Raw genomic sequence first — 19,535 nt, forward strand, 5'->3', positions numbered from 1 at the left:
CAATTCTGGGATTATTTCATCACAATAATCGAGTGTGACAGATTAAAATTTACTGTCCTTCTTCTAAGCATTCAGATTACAGTAGATGGGAAAAAAATCAGGATGGCAGAACAGAAAAACAAGACTCTTGTAAGGTCTCAAAACCTTGTCAAAAACATGATAGAATTTTGAATTTTAGGGTTTGAAGAAATCTAAAGTGTCCAATGGTTTCAGATGCTAAGAAACTAAAGCTCAGAAGGGTTGTAAGCAATTTGCCCAAGGTCTCCAAATAAGTAAGTGGCAAAGCCAGGAAAACCCAGACATCATGACTCCCAAGTCAGCCTTTCCATACATACAACCATAGTGCCTTTTCCAAAAGCCAATAATAAAATAGATGCGGAGGATCCTGAGCTGTCTGGCTCAGCATGTTATCTTGTCTTTCAAAATGCTAAGTTTCAGGCAGGCGTGGTGGCTTGCGCCTATAATCCCAGCACTTTGGGAGGCTGAGGCAGGAGGATCACCTGAGGTTGGGAGTTTGAGACCAGCTTGCCCAACATGGAGAAAACCTGTCTCTACTAAAAATGCAAAATTAGCCGGGTGTGGTGGCACATGCCTGTAATCCCAGCTACTCGGGAGACCGAAGCAGGAGAATCACCCAGGAGGCAGAGGTTGTGGTGAGCCAAAATCGCACCATTGCACTCCAACCTGGGCAACAAGAGTGAGACTCTGTCTCAAAAAAAAAAAAAAAAAAAAAAGCCAAGTCTCTTGAGCTGGGCACAGTGGCTCAAGCCTTAATCCCAGCACTTTGGGAGGCTGAGGGGGGTGGATCACTTGAGGTCAGGAGTTTAGGACCGGCCTAGCCAACATAGTGAAACCCCATCTCTACTAAAAATACAAAAAATTAGCTGGGCGTGGTGGTGCACGCCTGTAGTCCCAGCTACTTGAGAGTCTGCGGTGGTAGGATCGCTTGAACCTGGGAGGCGGAGGTTGCAGTGAGCCAAGATCGCACCACTGCACTTCCAGCCTAGGCAAAAGAACAAGACTCTGTCTCAAAAAAAACCAAAAAAGTCAAGTCTCTCCTCATATTCACTTACCAAAGAACAAAAATATTACAAGTCCAGAGAAGTCATCACTTCTGCAGATCTGAAGGGAAGAGGAAACAAGGCAGTCCAGGCCTCAATGCTGCTGAGCAGGAAGGTTCCATGGTATAACTTGTTCTAGATGTCTGAGGTCGATGATTACTACTTTAATTTTTAACTTGTATGTAAAACATTATATAAACTCTTTTAAAAATCACATAGGCTAAATTTATAACAAAAAGTTATATATGCTGTATGATTCCACTTATATGAGGTACCTAGAGAGGTCAAAATCATAGACACAAAGTAGAAGGGTAGTTTCCAGGGGGAAGGAGGAGGAGGGAATAGGGACTTATTTGTTTAATGGGTGTAGAGTTTCCGTTTTACAAGCTGAAAAGAGTTCTGGAGATCGATGGTGATGACAGTTGCATAACATTATGAATGTATATAATACCACTGAACTATATACTTAAAATGATTAAGATGGTAAATTTCATGTGTATTTTAACACAATAAATGAAAGTGGGGGAAAGAAAGTAATAGTGAAGACAACATGACCAGAATAACATTTTAAAAGCATCAATTAGACAGCTAAAAGAACAGAGCTAGGTGATGGCAGGGGATGAGAGTTAGCAGAGAACGCAATAAGGAGGCTACTGGAGAAGTCTAGTAGAGAGATGAAGGTGGCTTAGCCAAGGGCAATAGTTGAGCAGAGAGATATAGTAAGACTTGGGATACATTTTAAAGCCTGAGTTAAAATTTCATGAACATATATCCTAACACAGTATTTTTAACTGCAATTCATAATACACTGGTCACAGAATCAATTTCCTAGGCCAACATCAACATCTTGCAATTAAATAAAATGGAATAAAATAGAAACGAGCAGATTGCACTGCACCTAATAAGGGTAAGTATTATTTTATGAAACTTTTGTTTTAGATATCGATATACTTACGTGTGTATTGGGTCTCAATGTAAAATATGTCTTGAACGATGAACCACAGCCAAAAATGTTGAGAAACATTGCCCTAGAGACTGATAAAATGGTAGGTGGAAGTTGAGAGTAATTATTTTTTTTTAATCTCCGTCAAAGTCCTTACTAGGCTCAAGTGAAACAAGCTACAACAAGTTAAATTACATACCTAATAAAATCTTATTGATCTGCCAAACAAATACATCATTTGCTCTTCAAAAAAAAAAAAAGAAGGAAAGAAAGAACAGTACAAACAATAACCAGGCATCACTGGAATGCGAGGCACAAATTGTATTATTTCCATCAACCATGAAGATACAAAGATTACTAAAGGAATAATGCCAATCTTCTTTAACCACTAAACCACTCTAGCCATTCAACTACTCTTAATTTTAGAAGTTAAACCCTACCAAAACACATTCATAATGGCAAACGCCCTCAGAATCTTCAGGAAAATACCTTACTCTCCCAACTGAGAAAATATGGCCTAATTCCCCTTGAATAATTCAGAGATTACATACTACAGCTCTGAAGGATTTGTTCAAAAAGCTTCCTGCCATGAGCAATCACTGGTTTTTTCACTGATCAGGTCTTTATTAAAAATAAGCTGTCCAAAATTATTTGACCTTTATGGAATAAACCAACAAGCTCATGCAGCAGGCTTCGTTTCCTCTGTGGTAGGTTTTTTTTTCAGCTACTGATGTCTTGGTTGGTAGCTGCTGCCCTTTTTCCCACCAGAGGTTTCTCCTGCTTAAAAACAACAACCTTCTTTCCTTTCTTCCCTACCACAGGCTTCTTGACTGCAACCCCCTTTCTCATCTGATTTGGCCTCTAGTGCTGCTGGTGCTGCTGGTGCTGGTGCTGCTGCTGCTGCTGCTGCTGCCGCCGCCGCTGCCTTATCCACCTGGAGTTTGTGATTGCTGGCCTGGCAAAGCCTGGTGTTGCAGAGCATGGTCTTTGCATATGGGTTTAGCTTCAACATGATTCTCAGGTTTTCCAGGAGGTTTGTCCTCAGGACTCTACGATGAATCTTCCTGCAACGTGCTTGAAGGGCTTTGGATGTCTGGGCTTTTCAAGATTCTGCTAAGGTCTGTATTGATCATCTTGTGCATGGAAAGATTGCAGTTACTCTTGAGGAAACAGCTTTATACCAAGTGCCACACAATTGTCTAACTTCTAGAAAGCACTTTCAGTCCAAATGCAGAAACGTCCCACATGCCCATCAGGAGCAAGTTTCAAAATGTTCAGTTTGCTTACATTAAGCCGAATAATTCTAGGAATGTTTCGGAAGGCTTTGACAATACAATCATCTTCATTACAGACGATGCAGGGTCCCTTGCGCTGGATACGATGGTTTCTCATTTTGCCCTTGCCAGCTCTCATTTGCTGAGAGGCATAGCCCTTTTTTGTATCACTCCAGGCTTTAAGTTTCTTAAGTGGCAAAACAGCCTCCTTGATTGTCTTGTAGCCTTCAACTTTATCTCTGACCACCAAAACAAGTTCAGTAACTTCCTTAATATGATGACCTGTAGACATGACCAGCACTGGTAAGGCAGAGGCAGCCAGGGGAGAACAGATAGCATATTGTTTTTTGGATTGTGTTCACTCTACAGTGCCAACAGTGCCAGGTTTTGGTTGGTGCAAACATGTGGCCTCCATGACAGATATTTCCAAAAGCACCCTGGCCAAAAGAGTGAGTCCCACCACCTCAAACTCTGGGAATTTGAGACCCAACTCTGCCAGTACCCCAAGATTCAGCACTGGTCTGACCACCTGCTAATTCACTAACAAGATAGGGCTGTCTGTTGTTTTTGTGCAAGTTGGTGTGAACAAAGTTCACAATATCTGGTGGAATGGGAGCCTTGAATACAGGAGACAAAGTGACATTTTTGCCAGATGACTCCCCTTTTACAGAGTACACTGATAACAGTGGATCAGCACATCCATGGGAAGGTGAGAAGGCCACACTCCAACATTTTTTTTTTTTTTTTTTTTTTTTTGAGACAGAGTCTCGCTCTGTCGCCCAGGCTGGAGTGCAGTGGCGCAGTCTCGGCTCACTGCAACCTCCACCTCCCAGGTTCAAGCGATTCTCCCGCCTCAGCCTCCTGAGTAGCTGGGATTACAGGCACGTGCCACCACGCCCAGATAATTTTTGTATTTTTAGTATAGATGAGGTTTCACCATGTTGGTCAGGCTGATCTCTAACTCCTGACCTTGTGATCCACCCGCCTCGGCCTTCCAAAGTGCTGGGATTACAGGCATGAGCCACCGCGCCCAGCCTCAACTTTTTTTTATAACTAAGATAAAACATTATCTACTGATTTACCAAAGTATTTAGCTTAATTTCACAACAGTGACGCTATTGGCATTTTGGGTGAACAATTCTGAGTTTTCTCCACCAAATGCCAGTGATGCATCTCCCACCCACAGTCACTTAACAACCAAAAATGCCTCCATACTTTTCCAAATACCCTTTGGATATATGGTACCTTCCCCACTGAGAACCACTGAAAAATTTAGTTGGTAACTGTACTTAGATCAATAGATTGCCAGTTAATGAACTGTGGCCTCCAATTCAGGTCAGAGATGTAACACAGTAACAGTGCCTTGAATTTAACCATTTCCAACATACACATTACGATCATATAGTCTGGGCCAGATGTATTGGCTCACACCTATAATCCCAATGCCTTGGGAAGCCAAAGGCAGAGGACTGCTCGAGCCCAGGAGTTCGAGACCACCCTGGACAACATGGCGAGACTCCATCTCTACAGAAAATTTAAAAATTAGCCAGGCATAGTGGCACATGCCTGCAATCCTAGCTACCGAGGAGGCTGAGGCAGGATGACTGCTTGAGTCCAGGAGTGCAAAGCTGCTATGAGCTATGATTGCGCCACTGCATTCCAGCCTGGGGCAATAGAGTAAGACCTTGTCTCAGGGGAAAAAAAAAAAAGATCATATAGTCTGAGGTAGAAATAATATTTACCATTTTTTTCATAGCACTACGCAGTGCCGAAATGTTATATTCAAAGTAATATGCAGCAAATGTAGACATGGTTGGGGGGTGTATGGTTAACATATGGATCGTACAAGTATCCTAAAAAAGTGAATCTAAATCTCCCCCCAAGATTGGGACAGAGACAATTACAGCAGGAATGTCTATGATTATTTCCTTGAGCAACGTCTATGAGGTACATTTATATGTTTATGTATACATGCACAGCTTATAAAGGAAAAAATCACTGCCTACTATGTGACAAGTGTTATCAGACTGAGAATAATATACAGGCTTACTGAACATCTGTGACCAACAAAAGTGCCAAATGCCTATTTAATCCTCATAAAAACGTATGAGGTATTACTATTCTATTTTACAAAGGAGAATAGTGAAGTACAGAGAGGTTAAGTAACTGCTGAGCCAGGGTTCAAACCCAGATAACTCCAGACCCCTCAGTAAGAGCTGTATTGTTCCAAGGGATACACGAGAAGACTGGAGGAAGCAATTTTAAAAGCAGGAAAGAACTTCTCTGAAAACTATGAAAAATGTTAATAACGTCTACTACATGCTAATAATGTCTACTAAAGTACAACTGTGAAAAGGTTATCAACAAAAATTCCTTATCACCCAAGGAAAACTAAATTTGCGTCCCAAGGCTCTTAAGCAACTGTATTTAAACTCTGCACTTAAAAATTCATATTACAAGGCCGGGCACGGTGGCTCACACCTGTAATCCCAGCACTTTGGGAGGCCGAGGCAGGCGAATCACAAGGTCAGAAGTTCAAGACCAGCCTGACCAACATGGTGAAACCCCGTCTCTAAATACAAAAATTAGCCAGGCATGGTGGCACGCACCTGTAATCCCAGCTACTCAGGAGGCTGGGGCAGGAGAATTGCTTGAACCCGGGAGGCAGAGGTTGCAGTGAGCTGAGATCGTACCACTGCACTCCAGCCTGGGCGACAGAGCGAGACTCCGTCTCGAAAAAAAAAAAAAAAAAAAACAACTTCACATTACAAAGAAGCTTAAATTAAATGAATTCTGAACTTCGTTTTTTTGCATTTTTTGCATATTGTCTTCCACATAATACTCAATTTTTAAACACTGTTAGCCAGGTTAGTTTGTTGCTCTAAGAAGATGTATTGCTACTACGACAACTACATGGCACTTCTGTACAAGAGATATCAAAAGTAAATAATTAGTATGGCTGTATAGATTATGTATCACTAAGGGGAAAAGACAGTTTACAATGGATAAATCTGGCAGACAGGAACTCAACCAATGATGAGATTTAACATCATCATTAATGAGACAAACCAACATGGTAGGTAAGCCTTTAAAAAGCTCCAGTGTAGCCGGGCGCGGTGGCTCATGCCTGTAATCCCAGCAATTTGGGAGGTCGAGGTGGGTGGGTCACGAGGTTACGAGTTTGAGACCAGCCTGGCCAACATGGTGAAACCCTGTCCCTACTAAAAATACAAAAATTAGCCGGGCATAGTGGCACACACCTGTAATCCCAGTTACTCAGGAGGCTGAGGCACGAGAATTGCTTGAACCCAGGAGGCGGAGGCGGAGGCTGCAGTGAGCCAAGAAGATCACACCATTGCACTCCAGCCTGTGTAACAGAGCAAGACTCTGTCTCAAAAAAAGAAAAAAAAAAAAAAAAAGGAAAAGCTCAAGTGTATGACAATATTCACATCTTCTACTGAGTATCTGAATACTTATGCACAGAGCAGAATTCTCCAAATCAGCTAATACCTAGTCTGTATACACACACAAGAAATAACCAATAAATTATTCCCTTTAAAAATAAATAAATAGCAGCCGGGCACGGTGGCTCACACCTGTAACCCCACCACTTTAGGAGGCCAAGGCAGGCAGATCACAAAGTCAAGAAATCAAGACCATCCTGGCCAACATGGTGAAATCCCGTCTCTACCAAAAAAATACAAAAAATTAGCCGGGCATGGTGGCACGCGCCTGTAGTCCCAGCTACTCAGGAGGCTGAGGCAGCAGAATTGCTTGAACCCGGGAGGCGGAGGTTGCAGTGAGCTGAGATTGTGCCACTGCACTCCAGCCTGGTGACAGAGCGAGACTCTGTCTCAAAATAAATAAATAAATAAATAAATAGCAAATGAAGTGAACAGAAAACCCAGAAATAATAACGAGCTCTTACTGAGAGGCCTGAGGCATTATAAAATAACAACTTTCCACTCCGGCCTGGGCAAAAGAGCGAGACTCCGTCTCAAAAAAAAAAAAAGATAACTTTCAAAGAAAAAAATAACTTCGAATAAAAGCTAAATCCCTTCTTTTCAAGGTTACACTTTTTAAAAAGTGTTGAGAAAATGTAATAAAAATAACAAAAGAGTGGTATGTTTGACCAGTAATAAGAAACTAATATATAAAGAAGAGGAGGAAAGAAGACGTGCAATACGCAGAGTGGTGGAAAACTTCATGAGTGGAAGAAGATTAAATCCGATGCAGAACTTAATAAAATGTGCGCCTTACTTCAAAGGAAGTTTAAAAATGGTGTTTACAAGGGATCTTTCTGGGGTATTGGAAATGTAATACTGGAGTGGGGTAATGGTTGCACATCTCCACAAAATTACTAAAAATAAACTGTACACTTCAAACAGGTAAATTCTGTAGTATATAAATTATACCTCAAAGTTATTTTTAAAGAACATTTGTTCAACAAAGAAGGAAAAATTATATTAAGTTTATCTCACTAAACCATAAAAAGGAAGTGGCCAAGAGGAAAAGTACAGTAATTCATTCAATAGACAGAAAAATAAAAATGGAAAAATGCATAGATTAAGAAATGTTAATGTGTCCATTTCAGCCCTTGAAAGGACAGTATAGTATCTCCAGGTAATTCTGCTGCTCTTAACCAGATGTTCTTCTCCTTTCATAGATATATGCACAAGTCCAAAGGAGAAGGAAGACTTCAGTTTAATTGCATATCACCTAGGGAAGAGCTGAACAATTTATTCTGACCCCCAATTACTGCATGACTGAAAGACATAGAGGTGGTATCTCCCATGAGAGAAGAATTTCAAGAGAAAATTTAAAAACAGAAAATCAAATTTATAATTGTTTTAAAAGAATGTGTGGACCAGGCATGGTGGCTCATGCCTGTAAATCCCAACACTTTGAGAGGCCGGGGTAGGAGAATTACTTGAGGCCAGCAGTTCAAGACCAACCCGGACAACACAGTGAGACCTCAGTCTCTACAAAAAAAAAAAAAAAAAATTATTTTTTTAATTAGCCAGGCGTGGTGGCACACACCTGCAGTCCTAGCTACTCCGGAGGCTGAGGGAGAAGGATCACTCGAACCCAGGAGGTCAAGGCTACAGTGAACTGTAATTGTCCCACACTGCACTCCAGCCTGGGTAATAAATCAAGACCCTGTCTCTTAACTTAAAAAAAAAAAAAAAAAAAAAATTTGTGGAAAATTTTTTTTTCTTTTTTTTTTTTTTTGGAGACAGGGTCTCACTCTGTCACCCAGGCTGGAATGCAGTGATGCAATCACAGCTCATTACAGCCTCTACCTCCCAGGCTCAAGCAATCCTCCCACCTCAGCCACTCTAGCAAATGGGACTACAGGCACATGTCACCATGCCTGACTAATTTTTTTTGGTGTTTTTTGTAGAGACAGGATTTCGCCATGTTGCCCAGGCTGGTTTCAAACTCCCGGATTCAAGCAATTCATCCACCTCAGCCGCCCAAAGTGCTGGAATTACAGGCATGAACTACCACACCCAGCCTGGTAATTTCTTTACAAGCATAATGACAAGAGTCAATTCCCTCAACCAGGTGAAACAGCCAAATGGGGAATTTTCTTGGTATTTTTGAAGAAAATTAATTTGCATTGGCTCAGGGACTTTTGCAGAAGTTTCCCAAAACAGCAGTACTGTACTTTTTTACTCCATTTGCAGATACAGAGATCAAGCAAAACTGAACCTATAAACAACCCCAATCCACACTTGCTTTGAGCTCTGAAAATATTAACCTACACTGACCTCTCCTGCACCAACTTCAGCAAATCCTAGGTCAAGAGCCTCAACTTCCCAAAACAGCACAGGTGTCTCTAATTTCAAACCCGCCAGTCTCCACCCTGCCTTTGGCTAATCAGTAGCAAGCCCCCCAAAAAAGAAAAAAATTAACTCATATAATTATTTTCTTTCCTTCTCCAGAAAACAAATGAAATAACATAAAACACTACAAAATTCTATTTCCTCTAAATGGCTATTATAAATAGTTCAAGACACTGAGTCACAATATTATTCACCTAGACTTGAAAAGCTGTAATATCAATGAACTTGATATATTTCAGTAAAAGAACATACATGAAAATTTACAGTACAATGCCTAACTCCAGCAGGAATTCAATAAAAGTTGGTACCTTTCTTTACTTTCCATTAACTTTTATCACACAGTATTTCCATGGAATAGTTTATTACCCCAATATAAAAGTAGAACAATAGAAAAAAGATAATTTACTGACTGACCACACAGATCACACCCAGAAAATTCAGACCACTAGATGATGACAAAGGATTCATTTACAGAAGTTTAACTTTAATCTACCGTCTCCTCCTCCTTCCTAGACAGCAGTGTCAATTCCAAGCCCATGTTCCTTCTGCTATAGGAAGTGGCTACACTGTTTTTCCCTGTAGCAATGTACTAATCTCTTCTTTGTGACTGAGAGAAAGCCAGTCTCAAGAACCTGTGCTAAGTGTAGATGCAGCAAGAGTCCAGACTGACATCAACCCATAGAACCCCACACACAAGTTTATAAGATTCCTGGTTGGGGAGTTCCGTTTTGACTGTCAAGTTTACTCTGCAACTGAGCCAGGTCTCCTGTACCAATAAGCAACGGGAATCTCAACATACTTATGGTGATAGAAAACTAGAACTACATGAACTAGCACTAGCCTTTACCTTGACAGGAAATATTCTGACAGAAATAGTTTTGCAGAGGTGCGTGAACTGCCATCTATAGCTCTTTTTGCAGGCACCTGACATAAGACAGATATATAAGCCAAAGCTCTATCTGGTGTACTTTTGTTCAGGCCCAGGAGCTTAAGATAGGAACAAAGCATGTTGTGTCAAATCAAACTCTAGTGGTTACAGATGGACAGATCCTGTCATCAGTAACAAAATTTACAGTTGCCAGTAATGGCCTGGCTACTGTCTAGTCAGGTCCTTTGTTGCATTTAGTCTACCATTCACGCAGGCTACTGATTTTTAGAGTGATCAGAATAAGCTAGCCTACCATTACCCACCACCCTAAATTGGTTTACATAATGGCTCCAACACAAAAACTTCTGCCCTCAAGGACTGGATTAAAGAGGTTGGGGTATGTGTGGGTGGGTACATGTGTAAATTCATGGTTCTGTTCTAGGACCACCAAAATTTTACATTGGTTATGCTGTTTCTTAGCATTCTCTACATTCTAACGAGATACTAGATGTAGTCCACAACATTAAACCACAGGACAGACCATCAGGAGGCACGATGAGTGAGACTGAAAAAGATAATGTTTCCCCAAACAATAGTCAAATCTGATCTATTCTAGGTCAGTACAACTGAAGATACTAACGACCACATTAGGAAAGGAGGGAGGGAAGAGTAAATAAATCTGGGACCTACCTTGCTTACAATTCCCACAGACAGATGAAATTCAATTCCATGTCAACCATACCCTCCGATCACTATAACACAAACAGAAAAATAAAAGTTCATGCAATACAAACAGTTCTTCCCATTCCTAAAAGGCATTTGGTTTCAAAGCTAAGAAGCTGTTTCTTATCTCCTTTCAATCCTCTCCATGCACACAACAGCGTTAAGAGTTCTGTCACTGGTGGCCGGGCGCGGTGGCTCACGCCTGTAATCCCAGCACTTTGGGAGGCCGAGGCAGGTGGATCACGAGGTCAGGAGATCGAGACCATCCTGGCTAACATGGTGAAACCCCGTCTCTACTAAAAATACAAAAAATTAACCGGGCGTAGTGGCGGGCGCCTGTAGTCCCAGCTACTCGGGAGGCTGAGGCAGGAGAATGGCGTGAACCCGGGAGGTGGAGCTTGCAGTGAGCTGAGATTGCGCCACTGCACTCCAGCCTGGGCGACAGAGCCAGACTCCGTCTCAAAAAAAAAAAAAAAAAAAAAAAAAAAAGAGTTCTGTCACTGGTTAAAAAAAAAAAAGGCCCATATAAGTGGAGTTAAATAATAGGTAACACTGATTGGGCACTTCCTATATGCTAGATACTGTTGCAGGTACTTAAATATTAAAACTAATTCTCACAACAACTCTATGAGACTAGTGTTTTTATTAACTCATTTTATATCCAAATGACAATTGTCCTATACCTCTGAAAACTGCTCTTATTGGTGTTAATAAATGCCTTTTTTTTTTTTTTTTTGGACAAGGAGTCTCGCTCTATCGCCGGGCTGGAATGCAATGGCGCAATCTCAGCTCACTGCAACCTCCGACTCCCAGGTTGAAGCAATTCCCCTGCCTCAAACTCCCAAGTAGGCTGGGACTACAGGTGTGCACCATTACGTCGGGCTATTTTTTTTTGTATTTTAGTGGAGACAGGGTTTCACCATGTTGGCCAGGATGGTCTCGATCTCCTGACCTCGTGATCCACCTGCCTCAGCCTCCCAAAGTGCTGGGATTACAGGCGTGAGCCACCGCGCCCAGCCGAGAAATGCCTTTTAAATAAACATAGGCAATCTCTACCACCGTAGGTGGGTTATCATAATGGTTTGTATGTATAAGTGTTCTACATTCATCATTTACTTCTTGAGTCCTCACAATGTGATGAGCACTAATACCAGGTGCTGAAGAGGATTCATTCTCTTCCCTTAAGGAGTTGAGAAACTAGCTGGACAGATCAGACAAAACAAAAAACAGTTCAAGAAATGGAAGTCCTTATTATGAGGCATAATACAGCCTCTTTGTGCAATCATTCACAGTAAAAAATCAGTAAGCTCTGGGGAAAAGGGAGGAAGCCTTTACATAAGAGATGCTCTAAAGCTGGACCTTTAAAAATAAGTTAGATCAGCAAAGAGTGGAGAAAGTCTTTCCAGGCAAGGAAAAGAGAACAAAGACATAACAGAGACAGAATCAATGGTATATCTAAAGTCTTTTTTTTTTTTTTTTTTTTTTGAGATGAGGTCTCACTCTGTTGCCCAGGCTAGAGTGCAGTGGCATGATCACAGCTCACTGCAGCCTCAGCCTCCTGGGATCACATAATTCTCCCATCTCAACCTCTCAAGTACATGGAACCACAAGCACACACTACCATGCCCAGCCAATTTTTGTATTTTTTATAGAAATGGGGTGTCACTATGTTGCCCAGGTTCGTCTCAAACTCCTGGGCTCAAGCCATCCTCCAACCTTGGCCTCCCAAAATGCTGGGATTACAGGCATGAGCCACCATGCCTGGCCCTGAAGCCTTTCATAATCTGATCCCACCCAGTCTCACTAGCCTTTGCTCTCTGGCCACTAATGTCCCTCCTCCTCCCCATTACCCACACCAAACTTCCTCCTAGAACATACTGTCTTTGATAGTTCTACTGTTTCTCCTACTACCTAGAATGTTCTCTTTTCCCTGGCGGGTAACATTAATCCTGGCACTCAAAAAAAAATAGCCTCTGTTGTAAATAATTTTTATTATTTAAGATCCAACTGAGGCTGAGTGCCGTAGCTCAGTTGGAAGAAGAAAGAAAGATAAAAGAAAATCAATTTAGAGGTTTGACTGTTATCAAAAAAGGAGGGGAGAGAAACAATTCCCAATTAAATAAATGAATTGTGGTTTTTAAGCAGTCCACCTCAACAGATATGGTTACATATACCCTCAAACTGAACACCTATGAAAAGTGCCTGTAATCCCAGCACTTTGGGAGGCCAGGGTGGGAGGATCACTTGAGGCCAGGAGTTCAAGACCAGCCTGGCCCCATCTCTACTAAAAATACAAAAATTAGGCTGGGCGCAGTGACTCACACCTGGAATCCCAGCACTTTGGGAGGCCAAGGCGGGCGGATCACTTGAGGTCAGGAGTTCAAGAACAGCCTGGCCAACATGGTGAAACCCTGTCTGTACTAAATACAAAATACAAAAATTAGCTGGGTGTGGTGGCATGTACCTGTAGTCCCAGGTACTCGGAGAATGACGCAGAAGAATCCTTGAACCCGAGAGGCAGAAGCTGCAGTGAGCCAAGATTGCACTGCTGCACTCTAGCCTGGGTAACAGAGCGAGACTCCATCTCAAAAACAACAACAACAAAAAAATAGCTCGGAGTGGTGGTACACACCTGTAATCCCAGCTACTCGGGAGGCTGAGGCATGAGAATCACTTGAACCTGGGAGGTGGAGGTTGCAATGAGCCGAGATCGCACCACTGCGCTCCAGCAGCCTAGGCAACAGAGTGAGACTCTGTCTCAAAAAAAAAAAAAAAAAAAAAAAGCCAACTATTACTCTACTCATCTCTCCTCCATGCTCTCATGCTCTCATAGCATCTATTTCTCTGTTAACACAGTTAAAACATTTGGTTGTCCCCAGGTTTTCTTTTTCCTTTCTCTCTTACTTGTCTGAACAAGAATCATCTTTTATACAACTTTGTATCTCGCAAGACCTAGCAGTGCCTGGCAAGTAACAGGTGCTCATTATATACTTGCTGATAGAAGGCCCAACTGACCAGAATTTACAAAGTGAATAACGATCCATTTAAACAATCTGTTGTGTCAAAAGCTAGTGTACTTCTACATTCTCACGAATACGTCTGCTACGTAATTACACCAACAACTCATGAACAAAAAATTAAAGTGGATTCACTAAAAACCACCAACTAGTTTTTGCTTGACAACACAACCAGGTCCTTATCCATGCCAACTAAGACATAAATGAAAGGTAAACTAATTCAGTTGATAATTTAAATATTATGGTTGGTGATCTTTCTTACTAAAACGGTGCCACAGCTTTGTATGTAGAGTAGCTAAAGGTATTTACATTGGCTTTAGTCATGGATAAAGAAGGTTACAAATTTAGAAGTCCAATACAAATCCAAAGTTTATTTTTAGAAGCTTTCCATATGGTAGGAGTTTAAGAAGTAAAACAGCAGCCTTTTCTCTGCCGAAAGCAGAGGGTAGTACAGCGCCAAAGGAGCAAACCCTCTCCTGACTCTGTGCCTGGCACTGTTTCATGCAGAGGAAGAAATGTGTAGGGTAAGCGAGAGCCTCACTGAAAATCAGTCACCCAAGGCAACAGGCATTTTGAAAGTCTGTGCTATTTGAAGGCTTAAGTATTAATTTTATACATGCCCAAGTTCATTTAAAACATATTTATGGCTTGGAACTTAAAAAATGTTCTAATGTGCTAGTTTGTCCACATATTAATCGAGTCTGCCAGGTTTGAACATGCCAAGTTTAAAATACTCTCCAGATCGTTATGCAAAGGTATGAGCTCAATCTTTTAGTCTCAGGAAAAGGAATTTAGGAGAGAATGACTAAAACGATAGTCCTTCAATGAAAGCTACAACAGAAAAAGTCAACTCCTAAATAGTGATGAGTTACTTTTTAAAAATACCTGACAGATTTCTTACATTAATCTCAAATTAAGATCCTGGATTTTAGCTCAAAGTTGTCAGACAATGTTATTTTTCGGTGGTTGTTTCCCTCCCCCCGCCCCTCCCCAGCCTCCTAGAGAATGGATCTTGAAATTGATTGCTACATGAGACCATCTTATATAAAGGTTGTTTTAGTCATTCACTGACTAAGCCCCTTTAGAATCCAAGTCTAACTCATTTTATATTGAAATGAATTCTATTTTTATATGAATAGTATTACAAGCAAAATTATCTTAATCTTTTATCAGCATTAGAGAAATGCCAATAAAACCTAGAATAACTACACTTTTATAACAAGAACCTCAGAAACTAACACATCCAATATTTTCATTTTCAGTTGGGGAACTACAGCACAAGAGTTCAGTGATCTGATAAAAGAAAAATGGGCCAGAATCTGATTACTAGTACAATGCATTTATTCTACTACATACTGCTAAACACACTGTTTTTGAAATTACAACAGAAAAGTTTAAATATCCATTCCCTAACTGGGAAGATTTTAAAAATTAGATGTGTGTGCCCCCCCAAAATTGGAAATATTGTTCCTTAAAAACTTGGGTATTAGAGGCCAGGCACAGTGGCTCACACCTGTAATCCCAGTATTTTGGAAAGCTGAGGAGGGCGAATTACCTGAGGTCGGGAGTTCAGCCTAACCAACATGGAGAAATTCCGTCGCTACTTTAAAAAAAAAAAAAAAATAGCCAGGTGTGGCAGCGCACGCCTATAATCCCAGCTACTTGGGAGGCTGAGGCAGGACAACTGCTTGAACCCGGGAGGCAGAGGCTGGAGGTTGCGGTGAGTCAAGATTGCGCCACTGCACTCCAGCCTGGGCAACAAGAGGGAAACTCCGTCTAAAAAAAAAAAAAAAAAAAAAAAAAAAGCCGGGCGTGGTGGCTCACACCTGTAATCCCAGAACTTTGGGGGGCCGGGGCGGGCTGATCACCTGAGGTTGGGAGTTCGAGACTAGCCTGGCCAACATGGAGAAACCCCATCTCTACTAAAAATAGAAAAATTAGCTGGGCATAGTGGTGCATGCCTGTAATCCCAGCTACTCAGGAGGCTGAGGCAGGAGAATCGCTTGAACCCAGGAGGCGGAGGTTGCAGTGAGCTGAGATCGGGCCATTGCACTTCAGCCTGGGCAACAAGAACGAAACTCCGTCTCAAACAAACAAAAAAAACTTGGGCATTAGAAAACTATAGCAATTATTTTCAATACTTTTGGCTCAATACATACGCACATAGACTCTCCAGTGGAAATTTAGCTTTTAAAAGATTTCCTTATATTCCAAAGGGGATGAGAATAATTTTTACAATCTAAGATGACATTATCCTTATCTTCTAAAAAATAAACTTCCCACAAAGAAAAAAAGCAATTTCATAGAATTCTGGGTCTTCTTTCAAACAAGCACTTCTTTGGAAAGAATACCACTGATCCATTTTAATTTAGGGGAAGAGAATGCAAAGAATAAAAGGAAAGTTGCCAGGCACAGTGGCTCACACCTGTAATTCCAACACTCTGGGAGGCAGAAGCGAGCAGACTGCTTGAACCCAGGAGTTTGAGACCAGACTGGGCAATATGGCAAAACCCCATCTCTACAAAAAATACAAAAATTAATCAGGCATGGTGGTGTTTGCCTAAAGTCCCAACTACTCAGGAGGCTGAGGTAGGAGGATCGCTTGACCCCGGGAGGTTGAGGCCGCAGTGAGCTATGATTACACCACTGCACTCCAGCCTGAGCGACAGAGTGAGACACACTGTGTCTTTAAAAAAAAAAAAGAAGTGAAGGGAAAGGAATAAACATGGAATGAAGAGGGGAAAAAGGAAAAGGAAGAAAGACAAAAGAAAATCAATTTAGAGGTTTGACTTATCAAAAAAAAAAAAGCAGAGGGAAAATAACAATTTTCAGTTAAATGAATAAACTGTGGGGATTTTTTGGAATTGTGGTTTTTAAGCAGTCCACCTCAACAGATATTGTTACATATCTCCTCAAACTGAACACCTATGAAAAAAATCTTAATCTCTCTCTGCCTGATTCCTCTGTTTGCTCTTTCTTCTGCACCCAAAGAGAAGATTAAATAAACTAGGCCCCCTGAAACAAGTAAGGGAGGCAGAAATGCTAATCCATGCAAAGTGCTGGTAATGACTAAAGCGATCCAAGAGTCTTAAAGGAGTCAAGAGAAACCACTGTGCTCCTAGGCGTATCCATAACCTCCTACAAGAAGCAATACACTCTGCTGCCTTTCATATCCACCACAAATCTTTCCTTTCCGATTTTCAGTGTGATGTGCATAGAGATTTTAAAGAACAGTTAAGGCAGGGCATGCTGGCCCACACTTGTAATCTCAGCACTTTGAGAGGCTGAGATTATATTTGATTAAGGTGACAAGAGGAAAATGGAAGCAATACCTGTATATATTAAAAAGGGAGAGAGAAAATAAAGAAGGCCTATGTAGCCTTCTGTTCAACCCAGATGCAGAATTCAACAGAACATGCTCATGTGCTCATTAAGGTACCATAACATATGCAATACTTTACAAAATAAAAAACTACAATCTTGGCTGGGCTTGGTGGCTCACGCCTGTAATCCCAGCACTTTGGGAGTCCGAGGCAGGCGGATCACAAGGTCAGGAGTTCAAGACCAGCCTGGCCAACGTAGTGAAACCCCATCTCTTCTAAAAATACAAAAATTAGCCGGCCGTGGTGGCACACGCCTGTAGTCCCAGCTACTCAGATGGCTGAGGCAGAATAGCTTGAACCCGGAAGGTGGAGGTTGCAGTGAGCCAAGACTGTGCCACTGCACTCCAGCCTGGGTGACAAAGCAAGACTCCATCTCAAAAAAAACAAAACAAAAAAACTACAATCTCAAACTGTCCACTTATAAGAAGAGTTTCAAACTCTATAATAAAGTTCCCAGTTTTCCCTTCATCTGCCAGCATCCCATAATAAGCATCTCCTGTTTGACCATTATTAAGACTCAGACATAGTAGCTCCAGAGAAGTAGATATAGCTCTTTCCTTTTGAAACTGCAAAGCAAAACCCACTTTACAATTTTTAAGTTTTTGAACTTTTTTTTGTTTTTTTGAGACATGGTCTTGCTCTATTGTGCAGACTGGATCACAGTGGCACATCTATAGCTCAATGCAACCTCAAACTCCTTGGCTCAAGTGCTCCTCCCTGCCTCCGCCTTCAGAGGAGCCAGACTACAGGCATGTGCCACCATGCCTGGCTAATTTTTTATTTTTGTAGTGACAGAGTCTATTTTGCCCAGGCTGGTGTCAAACTCCTAGCTTCAAGCGATCCTCCTGCCTTGACCTCCTAAAGTGCTGGGATTACAGGCATGAGCCACCATGCCCAACTTCGAAATAATGTTTTTTAATACTTCCATTTTACTGTCTTATAGTAGCTGACAAAACACAAATTTAATTTAGCCTAGACTCTAGCCTAGTTTTATAATAAGTTAATTTCAGCAGTTATCACATAGATGACAAAAAAAAAATACTCATCGTTTGATACTGATTAATTCTGAATGACTGGCCATAACCTTTAAAGCCTGAAGATCAGCTGGGTATGGTTACACTGAGCCATGGATGCGCCACTGTGATCCACCTGGGTACCAGAGCAAGACTTTGTCTCTTTAAAAACAATGAAAAATTAAAATTAAATAAATAATATAAAGCTTGAAGATCAAGACTGAAATCCCTTTCCCATCACAATCAGAGGTAGAGGGTCAAATCTCAGTAAATGAGGAAGAATAACGAAAATATAATGAGTCCCTGGCATCTGTTACCAACAGTGAATTCATCCTGATAGCAACTGGAACATTCCGGTGATCCTGGCAATGAGGAACATCAATGTAACATACTCCTTTTGTTTTAAACGCAAATTTTTCTCTCCTGTTCCCTGGAATGTCCCAAAACAAGAGAATGGTCCAGAGCCTGAGAACAAAGCACCTACGAAGAAGAACAACACAGAGAGGGACCTATACAAGACTACCACTAGTATCACAATCTAGGTCAAGGTCATTGGAGAAATCACAAAATCACACCATCTCAGCATTGGAAAGTGATCATCATGTGTCAACAAGTATTTTCCAAGTGACCATGTGCTAGATGCTAAGGAAACACAAATGATTATGACAAAATCCCTATTCAAGTCATGTGTGCTAAGTACTTCAATACAGGAGTTAACTAAGGGATATAGGAGTATAGCAGAAAGAATAAAACAGCAGATTTTTCAAAATAAGTTGCCAAGAATGAACTTGGGATCACCACATCCACCATCTGCCAATATTACACACAGAAGAATCGTGGTGATTTAGGATAAAGAGAAAGTAAGGCTGCAGTCACAGCAGGGCTAGGACTTGTAGCCCCCTAGAATCAAGGTCTTGCTCTCCTATATGGTTGGTTTAAAAAATAGTTAAAGGCACCCCTGTAATCCCAGAACTTTGGGAGGCCAAGGCAGATGGATCACCTGAGGTCAAGAGTTCAAGACCAGCCTGGCCAACACGGTGAAACCCCATCTCCACTTAAAAAAAAAAAAAAAATTAGCGAGGCGTGGTGGCATGTGCCTGTAATCCCAGTTACTCAGGAGGCTGAGGCAGGACATTCAGTTGAACCCAGGAGGTGGAGGTTGCAGCGAGCCAAGATCATGCTATTGCACTCCAGCCTGGGTGACAGAGCGAGACTCCATCTCAAAAAACAATAATTAAAGGTGATTATGATCATTTCTGTCCCCCTTCATTTCTTCTTCACAAAAAATTGGCATCACAAGAAAGCACAGTTCTAGTCCAACCATTCACTCAGTGCCAATCTCTAATTTTTACAAGACAGTACTTAATCCTTTAAAATATTTGCTGAAAAAATAGTGCCTTCCCT

At 41.4% G+C, this 19,535-nt stretch overlaps 1 protein-coding gene and 1 pseudogene across 4 annotated transcripts in view; both read right to left on the reverse strand.

The window, feature by feature from the left end:
• MRTFA (myocardin related transcription factor A) overlaps window positions 1-19,535 on the reverse strand; it is a 224,305-nt gene that overhangs the window by 168,704 nt on the left and 36,066 nt on the right. Inside the window, exon 1 of one of the 4 annotated variants that reach the window (XM_055374720.2) lies at window positions 10,686-10,747. The exons of 2 other annotated variants lie outside the window; for them this stretch is intronic. Coding sequence is in view for 1 of the 2 variants with exons in the window: in XM_055374716.2 (XP_055230691.1) it covers window positions 2,017-2,085 (69 nt within the window). In the remaining variant the exon portion in view is untranslated. Of the gene's footprint in view, window positions 1-2,016; window positions 2,205-10,685; window positions 10,748-19,535 lie in introns of those variants that run through there. One more of the 4 variants, XM_055374716.2, reaches the window with a different exon arrangement.
• Window positions 2,786-3,636, reverse strand: LOC109024539 (large ribosomal subunit protein uL4-like; annotated as a pseudogene).

The sequence above is a fragment of the Gorilla gorilla genome, chromosome 23, assembly GCF_029281585.2.
Source record: "Gorilla gorilla gorilla isolate KB3781 chromosome 23, NHGRI_mGorGor1-v2.1_pri, whole genome shotgun sequence".
Lineage (NCBI taxonomy): Eukaryota > Metazoa > Chordata > Mammalia > Primates > Hominidae > Gorilla > Gorilla gorilla.